Source organism: Desmodus rotundus, chromosome 2 (genome assembly GCF_022682495.2).
Source record: "Desmodus rotundus isolate HL8 chromosome 2, HLdesRot8A.1, whole genome shotgun sequence".
NCBI lineage: Eukaryota > Metazoa > Chordata > Mammalia > Chiroptera > Phyllostomidae > Desmodus > Desmodus rotundus.
In genome coordinates this window covers 162295259-162313297 of record NC_071388.1, presented here as the reverse complement: position 1 = coordinate 162313297, position 18039 = coordinate 162295259, and the positions used below count along the sequence as shown (strand labels likewise).

At 34.0% G+C, this 18039-nt stretch overlaps 1 protein-coding gene across 6 annotated transcripts in view; it reads left to right on the top strand.

Moving 5' to 3' along the window:
- Window positions 1–17545, top strand: part of LNPK (lunapark, ER junction formation factor) — a 75569-nt gene extending 58024 nt beyond the window's left edge. For 3 of the 6 annotated variants that reach the window (XM_024561533.4, XM_045196293.3, XM_024561535.4), the window contains 4 exons: window positions 4941–5046; window positions 6269–6339; window positions 7154–7324; window positions 14251–17545. In XM_024561533.4, the coding sequence (XP_024417301.2) occupies window positions 4941–5046; window positions 6269–6339; window positions 7154–7324; window positions 14251–14489 (587 nt within the window). In that variant the 3' untranslated portion in view covers window positions 14490–17545. Of the gene's footprint in view, window positions 1–4940; window positions 5047–6268; window positions 6340–7153; window positions 7325–7896; window positions 7988–8786; window positions 8870–14250 lie in introns of all 6 variants that reach the window. The other 3 variants (XM_045196291.2, XM_045196292.3, XM_024561534.3) reach the window with 3 other exon arrangements.
- Window positions 17546–18039: the final 494 nt, after the last annotated feature.

The window sequence follows — 18039 nt, the reverse complement described above, 5'->3', positions numbered from 1 at the left end:
TTTTATATTTTTTATTTGTTTTCTCTTTGATAATTGTTATTTCTTTTGTTCTGTTTACATTGGGTTTTATTTGCTCTTTGCTTTTAGTTTCTTAAGGTGGAAGCTGAAATCATGGTTTTTAGGCCTATCTTCTTTTGTAGGTGTTTAGTGTTACAGGTATTTCCTATGCCTATAGTTATAGGAAAGTATAGTTATAAAATTTCCTCTAATTACTATTTTAGCTACATGTCATAATTTGATATGTTTTTAAAATTTTTTATTTGTTTAAAAATACTTTGTAATTTCCCTTATTATTTAGATGCATATTACCATATTTTGCTGTGTATAATGTGCTCCCATGTATAATGCATACCCACGTTTTGGGACCAAACTTTCAGGAAAGAAAAGTTTTGTTTTAATTTTTAAATTTATTTATTTATTTATTTATTTATTTATATTTAGATACTTTTTTTGGTATTATACAAGGATTTTAGCATTTTTTGAACATATAGTACAGGAAATTTTATGTGACAAATGATTACAAAACACAAGGACAGATACAAGGTATTTCAGGTACTACCCATGTATAATGTGCACCCTTATTTTTCCCTCAAAAATCTGGGCAAAAAGTGCACATTATGCACAGCAAAATATGGTATTTCATCTCTAAATATTTGGAGATTTTTCCTATGTCTTTCTGTTGCTGATTTTTAATTTAATTCTATTGTAGCCAGAAAATATACTTTGTATGATTTGAATTCTTCTTAAATGTTTTGAGACTTGTTTTTTGTCTCAGAATATCATCTCTTTTATGTTCATTTGAAAAGAATATAGTCACGTGCCACATAATGATATTTTGGTGAATGATGGACCACATGTATGATAATGGTCTCATAAGGTTATAATGGAGATGAATTTCCTGTAAGGAATGGAAGGCTGTGTGGTTCAGGAGGAATGTTTTTCTTTGACAGGAACAATATCTGCTGGGCTTGGCAACAGATTCCATCTTACTCTCAGAACCTCAATTTTGAGTACACAGGTTACATCCCAATCCGTCAGCCACTGATCTGTTTCAGCCCAGAGGAGCTGGTTCCCCCAGCATAATATATTCAGAGGGCACCATAGCACTCCCAGATCTAGCTTGATAGTTTTCACAGAATGTTGCTGTAAATCCTTTGTTGAGGAACTAAGATCCTGTACAAAGACACAGGTCCACAGGAGCCATCTTAAGAAGTATTAAGTGCTGCTGCCACTTTAGGAAAAGCTTATGTGGTAGCGTGGAGCCTCCCTGTCCTATGGAAATATTTTCAGGTTGTAATGATGTAAAGCATAGATAAGTTTTATTTCTTTTATCATTTCAGTGCCAGAGAGAGCTCTTTGTGTCAGATGGGGTCAATGGAACCAAAAATAAATTACCAAAGTGAAAATATTGAGTCCTCAATTCTGCACCCTCTCCATGTTAAACATTGTTTTTTTAATACCACAAAGTTCATTAATCTGACCACTGCTCCAACATGCAATAGCCAAAACCACGCTGCCATGACCATCCTTTATGTCCCTTTATCTCTCCATGTTAATTTCTTACTCCTACTGATCTTCAGGCCACCTTCCCCTCCCTCCTGACCGTCGCTGTCATGGCCATCTGTTCCTTCCCCAGCCAATTTCTCCTCAATGTTTCCAGTCACTATGGCCCACTGCCCTGTTTTGTGGAGCAGCATTGACAGCTTCGGTGGTCTATTTCTGACCCTGTTGGAAGGAAGCAGGGGGAGGGCTTGTGGAGCAGTGTTTATAGAGTCTACAGTAATGTCTCAGGCCTTCACATTCACTCACCACTCACTGACTCACCTGAAGCAACTTCCAGTCCTGTTATCTCCATTCATAGTGAGTGCCCTATACAGGTATACCATTTTTTATCTTTTACACTGTATTTTTCTTGCACTTTTTCTGTGTTTGGACGCACAGATACTTACCATTGGGTTACAATTGCCTACAGTATTCAGTACAGTAACATGCTGTAGAGGTTTGTAGCTTAGTAGCAATAGGCCACATTGTACCATATAGCTTAGGTGTGTAGTAGGCTATTTACTGTATAGGTTTGTGTGAGTGCATTGTATGATATTTGTACAATGACAAAATCACCTAATGAAGCATTTTTCAGAACCTATTTCCATTACTAAGCAATGCATTACTAAGTGCTGTTCCTGTTGGTTAGAGTGGCTGTAAATGTCAATGAGGTCGAGTTGGTAGTGGTACTGTTCTATATCAACACTATTATTAATGATTTGCAGTCTGTTTATTCTGTCAGCTGTTGAGAGAAGGCTGTTTAAATCTTCGGCTACAAGTGTGTATTTATTTCTTTTTGTAGTTCTATTAGTTTTGGCTTTAGGTATTTTAAAGCTCTGTTAGGATGCACATATATATTTAGAATTGCTATGCCCTCTTGATAAATTGACTTCTTTGTCATGAAATTACTTTTTTTATCTCTGACAATATACATTGCTCTAAAATCTACTCTGTTTGATATCAATACAGCTACTACACATTTCTTTTGATTAGTGGTTGTTAGCATATTTGTATATGTGTGTTTTCTATCATATACTTTTAATTTGTTTGATTTATATATATATATTTTGGTAAGCATATATTTGGTCTTGCTTTCTTACTCATTCTGGCAATCTTTGCCTCATAATGAGGATTTCAGGACATATACATTTAATGCAATGATTGGTATGCATAGGTCTGTGTTTAAATATTCTATTGTGCTTTTTTTTCCCTGTTTGTCTTTTCTGTTACCTTCTCATATGCTGCTTTCTTTTGGAGTGAATATTTTTTTATGATTCTATTTTATAATGTTTGTTGCCTTATTAGCTATATTGCTTTTTTGTGTAATTTTAGTGAGTGCTTTGGTGCTTACATTATATATCTTTGTTTATCACAATTTATCTACAAGTGATAGGGTACCAATTCACATACAGTTTAAGAATCTAACAACAGTATATTTACATTTCTCCCCTCCTGGCCTTTGTACTGTTGTTACTATATATTTCGCTTCTACATATGTTATAAACCCTACAACAAATTATTTTTTCTTTAAACCATAAACTATCTTTTAAAAGATTTAAATAATAGAAGTTTTCTATATTTACCCACACGGTAACCATTTCTGGTAACCCTTCTTCCTTGGCGAAAAGATCAGCTGTTCATCTGATGTCTTTTCCTTCTCCTTGAAGGATGTCTTTTAACATTTCTAGTCATGTAATGCTAGGGATGAATTGTTTCAGATTGTATGTCTGAAAGAGCCTCCATTTTTGCCTTTATTTTTTAAATATTTCTTCACTAATATGGAATTCTAATTTGATCATTTTCCCCCAGAACTTCAAACACACTGTTTCATTGTCTCGCTTATTTTTCTGATGAGAAATGTGCTGTCATTACCGTCTCTGTTTCTCTGTACATATCTTTTTCTCACTGCATTTACGATTTTCTCTTTCTCACTAGTTTTAAGCAATTTGAATATACTGTGCCCTTTGTAAAATTATGTTTCTTTTGCTTAACTTTTGATACTTTTGGATATGTGAGTTTATATTCTTCATCAAATTTGGAAAATTTTTGTGTATTATTTCTTTAAATATTGTTTTCTTTTCCTTCTCTCTCTTCTGGACTCCAGTCATATGTATATTAGGTTCTACAAGTCGCTGATGATTTTTTTCATTTAAAAATATTTTTAGTCTTTATGTTTCATTTTGTATGGTTTCAATTGCTCTATCTTGACATTTACTGTTATTTTTTTCTGTAACGTCTAAATTGCTATTTATCCCATCTGTGGATTTTTCATGCTAGGCACTAGTTTTCATCTGCAGAAGTAGTTTGGGTCTTTTAAATTTTTTCTGTGTCTCTCAACATTTCATATTTTGTTTAGATTCTCAAGCATATGGAATATAGTCATAAGTGTTTTAATGTATTTGTCTACTAATTCTATTATCTCTGTCATTTTGGGGTCATTTTTTATTGTTTTCTCTCATAATGGGTTGGATTTTTCTGAATATTTGGAAGTTTAGTAATTTTTGATCTGATGCCAGACATGAGTTTTACCTTATTGGATGCAGGATATTTTTATATTCCTATATAAAACTCCTTAATACTTACCCAGTGACCTGTGAGTTGTGAAGTTTTCCACGCTGGCCGGTGAAAATGTTCAATATTTTGTTCCATGTAAGCTTCTGTTGCCTTTAATATTTTGGGTCAGTTCTTTCTCTGCCCTCAGGTAGTTTCCTCATATGCATGCGTGGATCAGTACTCTGTTGAATAGTGTGCAGACCTTTGATTTCCCGGCTCTGTGCATTCTCTTCTACCTTTCCTGTGAAGTCAAGCCTCTTGGCTCCTCCAGAGTTCCAGCTTTATCTCCTCATCTCAGGGACTCGGATTCACTTCACCTGGGTTTACCCTCCCTGAGCTGTTGCCTGGGAATTCTTTCCAGGCAGCCAGCTGGAGCAGTTCTGTGGCTCATCTTATTTGCCTTTTGTCTCTCAGAGATTTTTATCCTCCATTGCCTGATACCCAATGTCTTTGAAATTGTTGCATCGTGTTTTGCAAAGTATTTTAGTTGTTTTAGGTGGTAAGGTAAATTATGACCCCTCTGATTCGATTATGGTTCAAAGTGGAATTCCCTAATTTATTCTTACATAAACTTTTAAAAGTCTGGTCATTTTAACAATTAGTTTATACAGAACCTCACATAGCTTCATGTCTTAATAGATTATGTTGGTGGCTCTGATATAACACATATTTAAACATTTTTTTTGTAGTACAGCCTTTTTAATGAAAATTTGAATCCTCTATAAAGATTTATAAGAATCAATATTACTTTTGTTTTGTTAAAATCATTTAAGTTCTGACAAGCATGGGTAGTTCTTGGTAACTGAATCATGCTTATACATTTTTATGTATTTACTTTTTACTAGGTCTTCATCCTCCGGGTCCACCTTTAGCAAGACCCATTCTCCCCCGAGAACGAGGTGCTTTGGATAGAATTGTTGAATATTTAGTTGGTGATGGTCCACAAAACAGGTAATGTTTACCAGGGTGGCAAATATATGCAAGTGAAGAAAAAGTTTATTGGGCATGGTGTATATGTTGGGTGTGCACACACTGGATTTCTGTAGTTTTGTGGCTCCTGTTTCCCTATTTTAAAACATAATGGAGTAATATTTTATAGCCTTACAAAAGAGTACATATTCAGTTGTTTTTTTCAGTAGGAGTTTGGACAGAGTATCTAGATAAAATATAGAAAGTCTACATTTGAAACATTATAATATATTGTAACCCTATATATTATAATCTTACCCTAAGGTTATTTTTAGAGAAATTGATTCATTTCACTAAAACATCTAAATTTGAAGAATACACAGATAGTGAAAACCTGGTAGGTTGTAAGAAATGGCATTTTATAGATGTCAGTCCTGGACTTGGTGATGGTGATAATTTTAATAACAGTGAGGACAATTTAACATGCATTAGGCACTTACAGGTCTCAAAATACTCTTCCAGTTATTATCTTATTTGACCCTTACAGTACTTATAGGAAGATAGGTATGATGTGAGTGGAGCAATTGTCATGGTAAAAAATTCTTAGAATAGTCAACTAGATATTTGACAAAGTTATTGGTTAATATTATCAATTTAATAAGGGAATAGAATTTAAAATTAGGATAAATTGCATGTTATTCAAAACAGAATGTCTTCTAATAGGGCCAAATATTTTGTTAAGTACATACACAGAGAATAGAATGACTCAATAAATAGAAAACGAGGAAGATGTTTAAGTGTAACTGGGATAGATACAGGAATTATAATGTACAGATATTAACCTTTGGACTGAACTAAACAAAATTAATTTCTTTACTACAAGACTTCTCACTGTGAATCTCTAAGAGGTTCAATCTTATCTGGCCACATACTTGGGGTCTGTCATCCCCAGGAATATACTTTAGGAAACACTGAAATTTAAGGGTTCTATTACAAAATGTTTCTGCTAACTTAATAAGGATATATTAATTTGACTGTTGCTTAGTTTATTTTTAATATGTTGTATATTATATTTTAAAATGGTTAAAATTTTGGCTATTGCTATGTTTAGAGAGTATTATTTATTGTTAACTAAGAACATCTAATCAGTTATGACATATCTAGCTACGTTAAAATATAAATTAGCTGTGATGGCTAAAGTAGCCTCTCCCATGGGCTTTGTTTGCATTTGCCATTCGTCTGTTTATTTTTCCATTTGCTATAGGTATGCCCTTATATGTCAGCAGTGTTTCTCTCATAATGGCATGGCTTTGAAAGAAGAATTTGAATACATTGGTAAGAATTATTGGGCATTTATTTTAAATATTTTACTCTCAAGTATTTCATTATATGCCAATCCCCATGTAATATCATTTTATTTTTGGTACTCTCTCTGTATATATTGTTCAGGCGTATTGTCCTTATTTTAGAACATAGAATGAAGCAGGAAAGACAGCTCATATTTTTCTTAACAATGTACAACCTCTAGGCCAGCTGTTCTCAAACTTCACCTGTACATCGGAATCACCTGCATAGCTTTTTAAAATTATGATGTCCAGGGCCCACGTACAAAAAGTCTGCTCTACTTGATCTGGGGTGGGGTTCTGGGCATCAGCATGGTTTTGAAGCTCCTTAGATGATTCTCATGTATAGCCACTATTAAAAAATATTGTGCTAAATTAATTATGCTTCTCAAATATGATGTACTACATTTTCTTGGGCACGTGAGTGAGGTTCTGGGTTTAAAAATAGCTAATGGTTCTGGTGACTAGAAATGTAATTTCTGTAATACATTTGGGTCATTGTTAATATTGTCTCAATGTTATTAGTTAACCTGCTGTGTAACTTGTCTTTTCTGTTTTAAAATTAATATTCTAATAATACTTAGAAAATATGCTTTAAAGAAAAGAGAAAGAAAGTATGCTTTAAAATTAGCTTTGGTTAGAATACCTGCAATAATATTACTAAAACCATATGTAATTTCACAAGGGATAAATAACTCTTGAAGCGTTCTTTGACTATATGCAAAAGTAATTTTGAGAGTTATCTGATTAGTCCTTGAGTTTTCTTCGGTTTATAGTTTTGTTTATTTTTTAAAAATTCTCTGCAGCTTTCCGATGTGCCTACTGTTTTTTCTTGAATCCTGCAAGAAAAACCAGACCCCAGGCTCCAAGACTTCCAGAGTTTAGTTTTGAGAAGAGGCAGGCCGTGGAAGTCTCAAGTTCAGTTGGTCCTTTGCCCTCAGGAAGTGTGATTTCATCAGAGAATCAGAGCAGTGAAGGTATGAATGTGTTAACTAAAAAGTTTTATGTCTTAATAATGTTTGCTATTTAACAATAACAACATAATGCTTTTAAGTAAAAATGGGTTTATCAGATTTTGCAGCATGCAAATATGAGCTATTGCTATGATATGGTAGCCTCCTATCTGATTGGTTTGATGTGTTTTAGTTTTAAAATACAGTTTATATCTTGTTAAGCAACATTCAGTAATAGCTAGGTAAACATTGTTTATGGAGTGACCTCTTCTAATAACTGTTGGGAGAACTGACTAGTAATGTTATTATGGAATCATTGTTTTCAATTTATTTAAATAAAGCAGTTTATAAGAATTATGAAAAATTGCATTAGTAGAAGTTATCAGAAGCAGGAATCTTTGGAATTGGAAAGTCATCCTTGCATCCTTGAGATGACTATGTTCATAAGACTGGTGTTCCTTTGACACAAATAATTTGTCTTGGTCCATGAGACTAACATTGCTGATGTATGCCTTGATGTAAACAACCTTATTTTAGAGAAAAAGATTTTATCAAAATTCATTGGGTTTTAGACCTCACTGGCAATTCTATTTTAGGAATTCTTGAGGAAGTTTCATTAAAAAATGGAGAAGATGAGTTGGAAGATCAGACTAATAATTGCCAGCAATTTCTTGCTGTTAATATGAGGTGAGGTGAATTATAAAGATTGCTAAAATTATGGCGCAGGCCATGATATTTTGGTGCTATACCTGGTATAGGAAAAAACCTTTATATTGGAAGTTTAATTCACATTATTTAGCAATTAATATTCATCCTTTTAATTTCTAGGAATCATCCTTTATGTATTTGATTTCTTTATAAAAGCATTGCATAGAGCAAAATTGCTTTAACCAAGACTAATATGAGATAGTGAATTTTCATATATCAGAAGTTTGTTACGAAAATTTGTGTATTTTTTTTTTTTTAACTTTGAAGAATGAACCTATAATACGTGTGTTGATGGGCTTGGCTTTTGGCCTACTAACAAATACCAGAATGAATTTAAATACAGGTAGCCATGACAAGAGGCCTGTATGCTTCCAAAAGTGAATCAATGTCTTCATCTCCTCCAAGTCTGCAACCTCAACTATCAACTCCAAACACAATACCAGATTTTTTCTGTTGCTGAGTCACGCTCTGAGCTGCATGCTATCACATGCAAATTACCTACCTGGCCATTGCAGCCCCTTGGAACTGCAAAATGAAAGAATTTCTTACTGAAGATGCCTAGAGGAAAAATTGAAGTCCTTTCCATGAGTAATCTTGCTTATGAAAGCTAAAATGAATATTCAAAAGCCAATATAGTTGGGACAAAAAGGAAAAGAAACATCAGCCAACAAAATACAAATCTTGCTAATGAGTCCAATGCTTTCTATCTTCTGCTAAGGTCAAGACGGATAATTAGCAAACAACACCCAGCTATATCTCTCCTTCTCCTCTAATCTAGGAGGAGCAGTACCTCAGATGTCTCATTTTCTCTCTGAAATCTCCGGAATGAAGTCTAACTGGCTCATAGTCACCCCTAATAAGGTAATACTAATAATGAAGACAAAATTTGAGGCAGTGTCTGATAACTTCATAGTGCTAGAAACTGAAGCAACAGTTCTATTTGGTTGAAATGGTCTTTAGAGTAGTAACTTTTTCATACTTCTCCTTGGACTCATTAAAATGGCTACGAGCACCCTTTACTTGTTTGGCTTTCCAGAAGACTGAACTTTTTCCCAAGACTCCTAACTCAACAGTATGATATACAGTTATGAGTTCCAAGCTGGATTCCTTTAGTAAACGACTGGAAGTATTTCTGATGAACAGAGAAGCTGCATTTGTTTTGAACACTGGAGACACATATCTTTATGATTAAATTGAACTGTTAAGTAAGATCATATCCTCTCTATCATCTATTCTCTGTGCTGACAGCCAATGTAATTGAGGGTTTAGAGTTCTGATTTCTACATTCTTGCTGTAAGAAACTTGATGTCTGAAAAAAATCTTTCCTGCTATAATTTTTATATTTTTAAGTATTGAAATAGCTCCTTGATAGCAGCAAAAACTATAAAATAGGTTATTGACTTTACCGATGGAAAGAAAAGGTAACTTTCTTCCATCTGAATTTTACTTTCAACAAATATTCTAAAACCATTTATGTGAATAATCTAGAGTTAATAGAAGACACTTAAAAAAAAAATCTCTGATGTGAGACTCAGAAGCTAAGTTTTGTCTTGATTCTGCTGCTGGAAGATTTTGCATTTAGGATGAGTTACAAGGCTTTTGAAATTTTTGGATCACTCTTTAGAACAACATACGAACTCTTGGAAAGTTCTCATCAAAGGAGGAGACCCAGAAGAAACTTCCCCCATTAATTGCTCATTTGAATTCCTAGAATTTTTTCTGGAATTGTGTATAGAAAATGCTTTGGTAATAGAGTATTAGAGAAACACAAGAAATTAGGACTATGGATTCTATTTTTATCTAAGAGTGTACTAGATATGGGATGTCAAGTAATGAACTGCTTTTAGGTTGCTCTGTTTCTTTTATGGTTAAATGAATCGTACAGTGATACCTGAGTCTCTGCTAGGCCACATCAAAGTTGTTTATCGGTTTTGCCTTTTGTTTAAAAAATATATATACATTCCAAAATACCTGATATATAGCATTTTTTTTGTTCGACGTGGTAAGAGAGTATGAAGTTTCTACATTGTTAGTATACTAGTATAGTGATTTTAGACTAGCCTGTTTGAAAAATGTTAATATTTTCATTGCTCAGTTGTATTTGTCTAGATTTTATGTCATTATTTGAGGAGAAAGTAGCTTTTGGGGGAGGTGGTATAAAGGGAGTAAATGGTAATAGAAAAAAATACAATAAAGAGTAAATAAAAAAAGAAAGTAGCTTTTATTCAACTGGAAATAACTTGCTAATAATAAACTTCATGGGATCTAATCAATACCATCAAAAATAACAAGTATAATTTACATAAGGTGAAATTTGTCTTGGTTATCTGATCTCTGCTCTTCCTTTCTTTTATTACCACTAGATTATGTTGAACTAGGGAAAATTCTGTTTGTAGTATTGGTTGTTATGACGCTCTAGCATATTGAACTATTTGATAATGTAAATTTTGTTGCATTCTGTATATTTACCTGACCTAAAAAGCTTATACCTTTATATTTAATTATGTAAAGTTTCCTCAAGATGTAAACTTAACTGTAGTGTGTTTATGCATGCTTTAGACATAGAGAATTTTGGCCTTGGGATTCCCTTTCCTAAATCACCTTCACTGAATAGTTTTCTATCATTGCTTAATTGACACATTCTTACTCATCTAATGGATTTGTTCACAAATGGTAAATAGAATTCTCTACATTGAATATGAGCTATTTCTCACAGGTGCTTTTTATTTAATTGAAGTTTATTCATTGATCCACTGAGCTGATTTTGAGATGAAATCCGTGTCTCGTTCCTTAAAATAATTTGGCCATTTTCCTTAAGACAGAAAAATCTTGTAATAACTTTTGTAAGTTCAAAGACAAATTTTCTATTTTAATTTAACAAATTTCCTTTGAGCAGGTTTTATAGTCTATAGTAAATACTGATGTGTTAGCTAGGCAGATTCTTTTTGGTTATTGTATAAAGAGATAAATATAAAGAATCTAAATGCATTCACCAAAATATGGAGAGTTTTCAAAAGCATAATCTAAATAGAATCATGTATTTTCCTTTGGAAATTATGTATTTCCTTTAGAAATAGGTGAAATTGTTTAGCCAGATTGTTATTTAATTTTCTTAGAAAATTATTCTCTCTAAAGCTCAACTAAAATCCTAAAGGCAAGTTGATGTTCTTACATGGTTTTGCATGTGTATAGCTTTAAGTGAGGCAATGGTATTTACAATTACACTCAGTTATATGATTCTGAGTTGTCTCGTTGAGTTGCGGCTTTTCCCAAACAACTAGAAGCCAGTTTGGTGGAAAAGGTTTCTCTCATAAGGTTATTAGGAGGGGTAGGAGAGGGGAATGGAACGAATTTCATGGGTCATTTTTGTTTTATCACATTGCAGTGTATTGTCTTCTTGGCATTACAGATGCCAAAGTTGATTTTCAAAATTTTCTTACAGATGGAATTAGATCATTGAGATAACTTTGTTTGAATTTTAGTCTAAACTGGTGTGACTCCAAAGGCTGATTTCTCTTTTACTATTTTATCCCCACATGTTGACATCTTCTGTAGTGTATTTATTACCACCAAATTATTTTAAATTACAACTTCCCAGAAAAAATTTATTGTTTTTATTAGACCAGGCACATGATACTTTCCCATAGAAATAAGGTATCTTTAGAATACACGTAATGATATTCTAAAGCTCTGTGGTTTAGTTATTAAACTGGTAAGTATTTCTCTGTTCTTGCACACCTAGTTCACCTACATCTTGTTTGGGTGACTTGTCACAAAACAGCGTTGGCGTTCAGACAGTGAATATCTGTGTCATTTAGACTGGCCAATGTCTGCATTACAGGCATCACGGCACATCCTAGTTTTTTGTAGTGTTACTGCCATTAAAATTACTTTTCTGCAAATTAACCTGGGAAAAGAGAAGTAGTCATTAACAGGCTTTTTGATTATGTTTAAGCCATACCTATCATTTTACCAATTTTTGGTTTTCCATATCTTCTCTGAAATACAATACAGTTTTGATGATCAAACTTTGTAGAAAACATAATTCCATTTTCTAATTATGACAGCAAGTGGTATTTCTTAGAATTCACCTTTATAGACTTTTAACAATTTAAGTATGGTAATTCTACTCTTTGTGTTAAAACAACGGCATTTTTAAAATCCAAGAATTTTAAAATCAAATGAATTCGAGTAGTGATGTATTTCTGAAAATAGTTATATCACAGAGCTTTAATATGATAAACCATGAACTTCGAAACCACTGCTGTTTAGTACTGAGGCAGTCTGTCAGACAGTATAACAAACTATGTGGGCCCGTCTATGTTCACTTAACACGTTTACTGGTGAGTTGAGTGGTGTATTCTGAGCTCTTTATTTTTTCGTTTTGTGTGGCTTTATTGGTTTGTTTCAGAAGGGTTACTAAATTATAACAAATTGTAAGGTTCTTGGCAAGTAAGTATTGCTCTATGGCCAGAGTTTTGGAAAACCATGACTTAATATTCTATCCTGGACTTAAAATTCTATCCTGGATAAATTCTTTGAGGGTAGAATTACAGATGGCTGGTAACTCCTGAAGTTTCTACTGAAGCACTCACGTGCCCACATAGCAGAAATGATCTACATATGCACAGAATTTCATTTGCAGTTTCTGTTTTTCCTTTGTGCACTGGAACATTCAAATAACAAACTCAAATAATTTATTGCTTTTTACCTTGGACTTTTGTAAGATTTGAAGTGTTAGAGCAATGCCATTTTAAGTTCCTTTAAGGTAAAAATATCATTTTTTGTGACATTTGGCACAATATGACTTGAGAACCACTCCTTAATACTTTTTGTGATTATGTGAAATTTTCATATAGTAAAACCTCATTAACTTGGATGTTCCTCACTATAATTTTGGCCCTTTATCCTATATGTAAAAATTGGAAAAAATTTTGTAGTTAATTCTATAAACTAGAGTCTAAAATATCTGTTTATAGAAATAATTCTTTTACAATATTTTTAGTTTTGGCACAGAGTGTGTGAGATATGATTTGTATTTATTAAAACTGGTAGGGTAAAACCATGAATTTATAGAACTTCCACATTAACGTGAGTGTATAGCACATGATTTCTTTGTGAAACTTAATTATTAATTAATTAAATTCATTTAGCAAAACATACATGCACACACACATACATTGTACTACACCAGTAAGTGAACTAGGACTTTTTACTAATGTAGACTGGCCTTTCTTCCAGAAATTTTGAATCAGTAACACTTGTAGTAACTATATCATACGGGATCTTCTATGAGGGTAAATATGCTTATTTGTTTAGCTGATGTGGTTTAACCATATTTTTGCTAGCAAGAATATTAGTTGCTATTTATTATAAAAACAAAACTGTTCCTGTCATTCCCTCCCCCATTTTTAAACTTTAAAGAATTATAGGGACTTTAATAAAATTGTTATTGTTATTAAATTATTATTAAGGGATTTGAATTTAATTGAACTCAAGAGTTTAAAGGGAACAAATTTTCAGATAAGGGACCAAGACCTTTAATTAGTTTCTGTAATAGAGACAGGGACAAAATACCCTTCTCTTTCCTTCCCTATCATTATAGATACGAAGCATATTCTGACCCAGAGGTTTAAATGCTGAGGATTTGTGGTGCACAGAGGGGAGAGGGGAGACTTGCCATGCCTTTGGGACAGGTGGATCCTGACTTACTTCTAAGTCCTTGGATAATAGAGATGTAAATCAGTGTGGGGAGTAGCACTGCCTATATACACGCAAAGGTACATACTTACGCATTGCCCGCAGGGTTGCCTGGGCACAAGGGAGACAGTTCCTTCAGGAAACAGAATCTGAGAATTAATACATTTGCTATGTTTGCCGGGCTGTTGTCTTATAGCACATAATTGTGTTGGCACATTGTTTGATTTGACCTTCAGCTTTCAAATAAGTCTTTAGGAAAATTCCTGACTATTATGAAAGTTCCTAAGTTTTATGAAAATGAGTATTAGATAAAAGTATGTTATGGGTTTGTTTCCCTCAAATTGTTTTTTTCCTTCATCCATACCAATTCATATATAATATGCTATAAGAAGTTAAGTATGTATTTTAAAAGATTTTTTAAAAAGATTTAAAAAGAATTTAGATTATACTGTTTCTTAGTCCATGTGTGTGTGCTTGTGCTTGTATTTTTTAGCAATTTAACATTTGGGTATTTCTGAAGTCTTGACTCTTTGTCTTTTCAGAATCTGTAGAAGAACAAGATGTTTCTGATAACACTGCAGAGCAGACAGAGGACAAAGTAACAGATACAGAGCAGACAGACGAAGGGATTGAAAAAGCACCTGGCACAGAGGAACCAGAGCAGAACCAAGAAGAGACTGAGAATGAGGAAACTTTAATGAATGAAGCCAAATCAACAGTTCCCAGAGCTGATTCTATTCCTAATCCTGAACTAAGTGGAGAATCTTTGATGACAATGTAGTAAATGCTTCCACGTGCCTTCAACTGGATATTTGTAGTTTTGTTGATGTCAGTTACTGCTTTTTAGGGGTGTTTTTTTTTTTCTCTGAGGATATGCTTGACATCATTTGAATTCAGATTGCCTAGCTATTTCAATATGTTGGAGTTATATCTACTAAATATTAAAACTAAAAGCAAGTGATATCAGTGAAGTAAGATCCTTTTGAATGTGCAAAGACCCACACTGTTTAGACAGCTATTGGAAATTTTTTCCACTCTAAAAGTAAACAAACCTGATAGCATTCTTGTTTTCTATATGCGAGACCTGTAAATAATATCCATTTTGACATAGGAAGAACTTTAGTTAGGAATAAGTTCTAATAGTGTTTGTTTTAAGGAATGAAACACAATTAAGATTTTTAATACTTCACCATTAAAAATTGATAGAATTTTTACTCTCAAGATATTTGCCAGGGGGGAAAAATGTCTATTTAGGCATTTACATTAAGCAGTATGACAGTTTTAACTATAAACTAGGCATTGGTACGAATTCTTGGTAAAAATGCAATTGAAGAGTCAAGTGCAGTGTTTCTTTTTGACGTCTCTTATTTTGCAGCTGGGCCAAAGGCACATAATGTATATAACTAGCTTATGTTTACATATAACATATAGGAAATATTTCTGCCCTTGACTGTACTTGAATTCTGAGCATTATTTATACTTGTAAAATAATGATGATATTATAAGTGAATTTTGTGCCCTTGTGTGTATTTTGTTAAGGAAAATAAAGGTGATCTGGCAGTAATTTTTTTTTTTTACATTTACTTAAAAATTTTTTTTGAGTATATTTTATTGATTATGCTATTACAGGTGTCCCATATTTTTCTCCCCTTTTCCCCCCTCTGCCTTGCACCATCCCCCCACGCCCCAGCATTGCTCCTCACCCTTAGTTCATATCCATGGGTTGTATATATGAGTTCTTTAGCTTCTCCATTTCCTATACTATTCTTAACCTCCTCCTGTCTATTTTAGGCCTACCAATTATGCTTCTTATTCCCTGTGCCCTTTCTCCCCATTCTCCCCCTCACCCTCTCCATTGATAACTCTCCATGTGTTCTCCATTTCTGTGATTCTGTTCCTGTTATAGTTGTTGGCTTAGTTTTTGTTTTTGTTTTTTAGGTTCAGATATTGATAGTCGTGAGTTTGTTGTCATTTTAATGTTAATAGTTTTGATCTTCTTTTTCTTAGATAAGTCCCTTTAACATTTCATATAATAAGGGCTTAGTGAGGATGAAGTCCTTTAACTTGACCTTATCTGGGAAGCATTTTATCTGCCCTTCCATTGTAAATGATAGCTTTGCTGGATAGAGTAATTTTGGATGTAGGTCCTTGCCTTTCATGACTTGGAATACTTCTTTCCAGCCCCTTCTTGCCTGCAAGGTTTCTTTTGAGAAATCAGCTGATAGTCTTATGGGCAATCCTTTGTAGGTAATTCTCTCCTTTCCTCTTGCTGCTTTTAAGATTCTCTTTTTATCTTTAATCTTGGGTAACTTAATTATCATGTGTCTCGGTGTATTTCTTCTCAGATCCAATTTCTTTGGGACTCTCTGAGCATCCTGGACTTGCATGTCTATTTCTTTTTTTTTTTGCCAAATTAGGGAAGTTTTCCTTCATTATTTTTTCAAGTAAGGTTTCAATTTCTTGCTCTTCCTCTTCTCCTGGCATCCCAGTGTTTTGGATATTGGAATGCTTAAAGTTGTCCCAGAGGTTCCTCAGCCTCTCCTCATTTATTTGAATTCTTGTTTCTTCATCCTGTTCTGGTTGGATGTTTATTTCTTCCTTTTGTTCCAAATCATTGATCTGAGTCCCGGTTTCCTTCCTGTCACTGTTGGTTCCCTGTATATTTTCCTTTATTTCACTTTCTATTGCCATCATTTCTTCCTGCATTTTGTGACTGAATTCAGTAATTTCTGTGAGCATCCTGATTACCAGTGTTTTGAACTCTGCATCTCATATATTGTCTATTTCCTCATCACTTAGCTCTTCTTCTGGAGTTTAGATCTGTTCTTTCATTTGGGCCATGTTTCTTTGTCCTAGCGCACCTGTTACATTGTAACGGTGAAGCCTTAGGTACTCCTCAGGGCGGGGCAACCCTCATTACTGCATTGTGGCACTGTATATGGGGGAGAGGTCAGAGGGAACAGTACCACTTGCTCTTTTGCTTGGCTCTTGCCCACTTTCTATCACTTCCCCACTTTCCCACAAGCGGATTGTGCCCTTTCAGGTGCTGATTCCTGGGTTGGGTGGGTTTGTGTACTTTCTAGGACACTGTGGGTCTCTCCAACAAACTCTCCTGTGAGGCAGAGAGTTTCTCCCCCCCCCCAATCCCCACAGGTTTTCACAGCCAGAGGTTTTGAGGCTTTATTTCCCCCACACTGGAACCCTGGTTTACGTGCTTTGTCTAGCTCCCCAGTTGTTTCTCCCAGCTTATCTGAATGCTAATGTGGGAAATCACGTCTGCCAGCTGCTGCCTCGCCTGCCCCAGTCCTCTTTTTGTTAAAAATCTAGACTTCTTCAGACAGAATGTTGGTGAATGACTTAGCTACCTGAAAAATCTTAGTAGGAAGAGCTCACAATACAATTAATCTATAGATATTGCTGAGGGAAAATTCTGATGCTTTTATGGGGATTTGTTACCTTTTGAATTCAGAGCAGTAGTGACAATTAGAGATTCTAATCAGAGATTTGGTTTCTCTGATTCAGGAAAACCATAATACATTTGTAATTTTTAATTTTGAGAGATACATAAGTTTTGTGAGAATAAGCAGTTTGTTACTGGTAGTTCATTGGATTTAATGTGTATTAAAGACTTACTGGGGTCCTCGCTGGTGTAGCTCAGTGGTTGAGTATTGGTCTGTGAACCAAAGGATTGCCTGTTTGATTCCCAGTCAGGGCACATGCCTGGGTTGTGGGCCAGGTCCCCAGTGGGAGGTGTGTGAGAAGCAACCACACACTGATGTTTCTCCCTCTTCCTCCCTTCCCTTCTCTAAAAAATAAATAAATAAAATCTTAAAAAGATTTACTGGGAAAAAACTTTGACCCAGATTGGTAATTATTGGGTATTACAGTGTGGTTATATTTTCTGTCTTTCTTTTACCTCTATTCTCCATTATTAAAAAAATTGAATTCAAGGTATTATGAGAAAAGGAGGAATATATACAAATGGTGTATATGGCCAATATTTCCAAGCTGTACAGTTTATGAAAAATTAATAAAATTACATTTAAATTTATAATTCATCTTTATGATTTTTAAATCTTATATCTGGTAGGTATTTTTAAGAAACCCTCTCTGTTAACAGTCTGAAGCATCACAGTATAGTGACCAGAGTGTTCGAGATTACAGAAGTGGGCTTAAATTTCAGCTCTGAAGTCTTGAGCAAGTCACCTGATCTCTGAGACTGTTTTTTCATTTGTAAAATGGGAAGAATAATACCTATTTTGGGGGTATGAGGATGATTGAAAATAATTTATGTAATGTGCCTACTTCACTGCCTGACAATTAATAGATAT